The sequence below is a fragment of the Orycteropus afer genome, unplaced genomic scaffold (genome assembly GCF_000298275.1).
Source record: "Orycteropus afer afer isolate SDZICR_OR568_19922 unplaced genomic scaffold, OryAfe1.0 scaffold00038, whole genome shotgun sequence".
Classification (NCBI taxonomy): domain Eukaryota; kingdom Metazoa; phylum Chordata; class Mammalia; order Tubulidentata; family Orycteropodidae; genus Orycteropus; species Orycteropus afer.
In genome coordinates this window covers 8,337,317-8,340,799 of record NW_006921625.1, presented here as the reverse complement: position 1 = coordinate 8,340,799, position 3,483 = coordinate 8,337,317, and the positions used below count along the sequence as shown (strand labels likewise).

The 3,483-nt window shown below is 43.2% G+C and overlaps 1 protein-coding gene across 1 annotated transcript in view; it reads left to right on the top strand.

Annotated features, from left to right (window-relative positions):
* ABRAXAS2 (abraxas 2, BRISC complex subunit) overlaps positions 1-3,483 on the top strand; it is a 25,068-nt gene that overhangs the window by 10,010 nt on the left and 11,575 nt on the right. The window contains exon 4 of the mRNA XM_007936807.2: positions 1,862-1,928. Coding sequence (XP_007934998.1) covers positions 1,862-1,928 — 67 coding nt within the window. The remainder of the gene's footprint in view (positions 1-1,861; positions 1,929-3,483) is intronic.

The following is a 3,483-nucleotide window of genomic DNA, read 5'->3' as shown; positions in this document are numbered from 1 at the left end:
AAAGGGCCAGTATCTCCCACTCACCAGACTCAGCTCCTCAAACCACCACCCAGGCCTCTGCTTCCGTCTCAGGCCCAACCCTCCCGCCTGGTGGCTGGTGCCGTGATTTAACTCTGCTCCTTCAGGTTCCCTGAGGCCCAAGTTCTACCACCTGCCCAGAAGTTAGGCTAATATTGCCCTTCCAGTAGTCCCCACACTGGTAGTTACACGCTCTTCACCAGCACCTCTTCCTGAGCACTTGCTGTATCTGCTGTCTGACCGTTCCTGCTGTGTGTTTCCTGCAGCTTTCACCCTGCCCACTCTCCACTCACAGCTGGCCCAGACACCCAGCCAGCTCATCCACCCCTCCCCCTACGCACCCCCAACCCCACTGATGATTCCAGAGAGTTGTCATCACACAAGATGGCTGCCTATGAACCTAATCCCCTCCCTGCCAACACACACATACCCATTGATGATTCCAGAGGATGATCATCACACAGTGAAGCCTGAAGGGAACTGAAGGAGGGGCAGGGACATAAGAGAACCTCAGAGCAAACAAACCAAGCTCTCTGGTCCACACATTGCCTCTGCCTGGGCTGTGGTCATGTCCAGTTAGGCCCTGGCTGTCTGAAGGTTCCCTGGGCATACCCTGCCTCACCCTGCTGAGGCATTCCTCAAAACACTGTCAGCAAAGTAGTATCAGAACAAGGGTTTCCCTAAGTTTAAATCAGAGACTCATAATTCTTAGAACTTGGAAAGAGAACTTAGAAATCGCCTGTTCACTCCAAAGTCCTCATTTTTCAAAAAAAAATAAAAGAAGTAGAGGCGAGATAGGTCAAGTGCCTTGCCAAGGATCATATGGTGAGAGGCAGAACTGGGGTTGGAATGGGGGGCTCCTGAGTCCAGAGTCGGTACTCTCTCCACTGCACCTTGAACTCCTTCCTGCCCCATAAGGCCTGCGCTTCCATGGTGAAGGAACGGGGCAGGAGTGGTGTTCCTAAACCCATGACCAGTGATAGGGAAGGCCTCTATTTTTTTAACCTCTGGCTTGCTCACCATAGGACCCCAGGCAGATTGGTCAGTTTTAGAGGTAAGGATAGTAGGTACTGAGTTAGCCAAACCTGAGTTCCAATCCCAGCTCTTCTGTCTACCAGCTATGATTTGGCGCAAGTCGCTTAGCCTCCATATCTTGACCTACAAAAATGGGAATCAAACCTGTTGAATTGCTGGGCTTAACCAACACTTCCCTCCCAGCACAGAGGCCAGAATGAAATGAAGGAACATGAGAAAGCAAGTGGTTGAGCATCCTCTAGATATTTGGCATTCGATAAATGATCATTTCCCTTCCTCTTTGCTCAGAAAAGGGGCTGCTGCATTCTTTTTTATTTTGTTGGTAATTGATACTTAGAAACCAAAGCTGTCACAATCATTTGAATCCAGAGCTTTTGATATTGGCATCTCCCACACGTGGAAGTAACAGCCTTTGAAGGTAGCATCTCTTGAGCCTTCTGTGGCACACAAGATACATCCTTTTGGTAAAACATATAGATGAGTCTCTCTATATACCTCCTGAAGGCAAGCAGTTGATTGCTGCCACCAACTTTTCAAGGGGCTCTGGTGGTGTGGTACTTAAGGCATCTGCCTGATAACCAGAAGGGCAGTGATTCAAACCTACCAGCCACTCCACAGGAGAAAGATGAGGCGGTCTGCTTCTGTAGAGGTTTACAGCCTTGGAAGCCCAATGGGGTTCACTGTGAGTCAGGATCAACTCAATGGCAATGAGTTTGGTTTTTTTACACAAGTTGCTAAGCACGTCTGTGTCACAATACTACGCGATTTTAATTCAATCTAATGTATTTTTCCCTTTAACAAAACACAGTTTTTATGACTATGCCAGCAGAGTGGATGAAGAGAGTCTGGACAGGGTTCTTAAAGATGGCCGAAAGGTAAGCTCTGTTGTCTGGCAAGGCTCCGGAAAGCCTCATTATCTTGTTACCCAAATACAGACCAGAACGGAGAGTAATATGGAGCAAGGGATCTGAGTGAGGAGGGAGCGTGTGAGAATCCTGTTAACTTCAATAGACTTTAAAGGTCAATTTCAGATGTGAAACAATGTTTATAGTCTATCAAGAGAAAAATTTTAGACAATTTGTAGTATTCCAATTATGTAAAGATCAGAAGAAGACACAAATGAACTTAATCCAGAAGGTAAATAATAGTTGATTCTGGGTGGTGGTTCTACAGTTTTGCAAATATTTAATACACATGTATTAATTCCATAATCTAGAAAAATAGCTCTTAAAAATGTAAATTGCAGTCAAATGTTTATTTGGCCATGTTACTCTTTCACAGTCAGTTGAACGCAAGATGTATTTCCAAAAGGTCGTGTGTTTGTTAATATTTTTGTCAACGTATGCATATGATGTTCTGATTATGTATGATAAAGCAAATCTGAATAAAATGGAACGAACCAAATTTTTATGCTGCAGTATTGTCATAGTCTTATTTATAACTTATTCTGCTATGTCATGTATGGGTTTTACTTTTTTTCCCCGGGATATTCATTTCAGAAAAATAGATTGGCTGTCAAGCTATCACTTGAGATAAAAAGGTACCCGTAAAATTTTCAACTTGTCAAACAGAAAAATGTGAATGTTTAAAAACATTTTAAAAGTATTATAAAAAAGCTGTTCAGAGGCTGCCTGTGGATAAAGAGAATAATCATGACAATGTGAGGCCTGGCTCCCAAGCTGTTTCAGAAGACTGTTTGGAGTAACAGCTAGATTAGAACACCAGCCTTTCAAATATACAGTCTTCTCCTAGTGCTATCAGTATATTTTACGTAAAGGAAGAAGGAAAAACAGGTAAGGATAAAACGAAGAGTGGGAAGTTCGGGGAGATAGGTTGGAAGAAAGGAAAAATGGCTTTACATGTGATTAAATGTAATTAATTTACATTTAATGTCAGATGCTGAGCTGTGGCAGAGTCTACCCAAGTGGCCTACCCCGTGGGAAAGGGTGTCAGAGCTAAAAGCAGCCGCAGGATCATGTGGTCCAGCTCTCATTTTCTGTGATTCCCCTGAGACCACATGCCTGGAATTTCTCAGGAATTCGCCCTTCGTCTCCCACCCACCACCTTTACCTCCTCATTCCGTTTATTTTTGTGTTTAGATAATGGACCTTTACCATGCTTTCTAAAACTAAAATGTCTTCCATGGAAATTCTTACTGGAGCACAGCCTTCTAGAGCAATCAAGGGTATTAAGAGTACCAGCAGATACTGGTGTTTTTAAATAGATAAAAGAATTAAAAAGTAAGAAAAATGGATAAAGACGACAAGTAGGAAATTCACAAAAGAAATCCACAAATGACCAAGAAATAAATGAAAAGAGGTTCAATCTCAATCATGAAACAAGGAGCTCCTTTTATTTTGCCAGCAGATTGGTAATGAATGAAAGGACCTGTCTTACATGGTGTTAGCAGGCTGCAGTGTTAGCAGACTG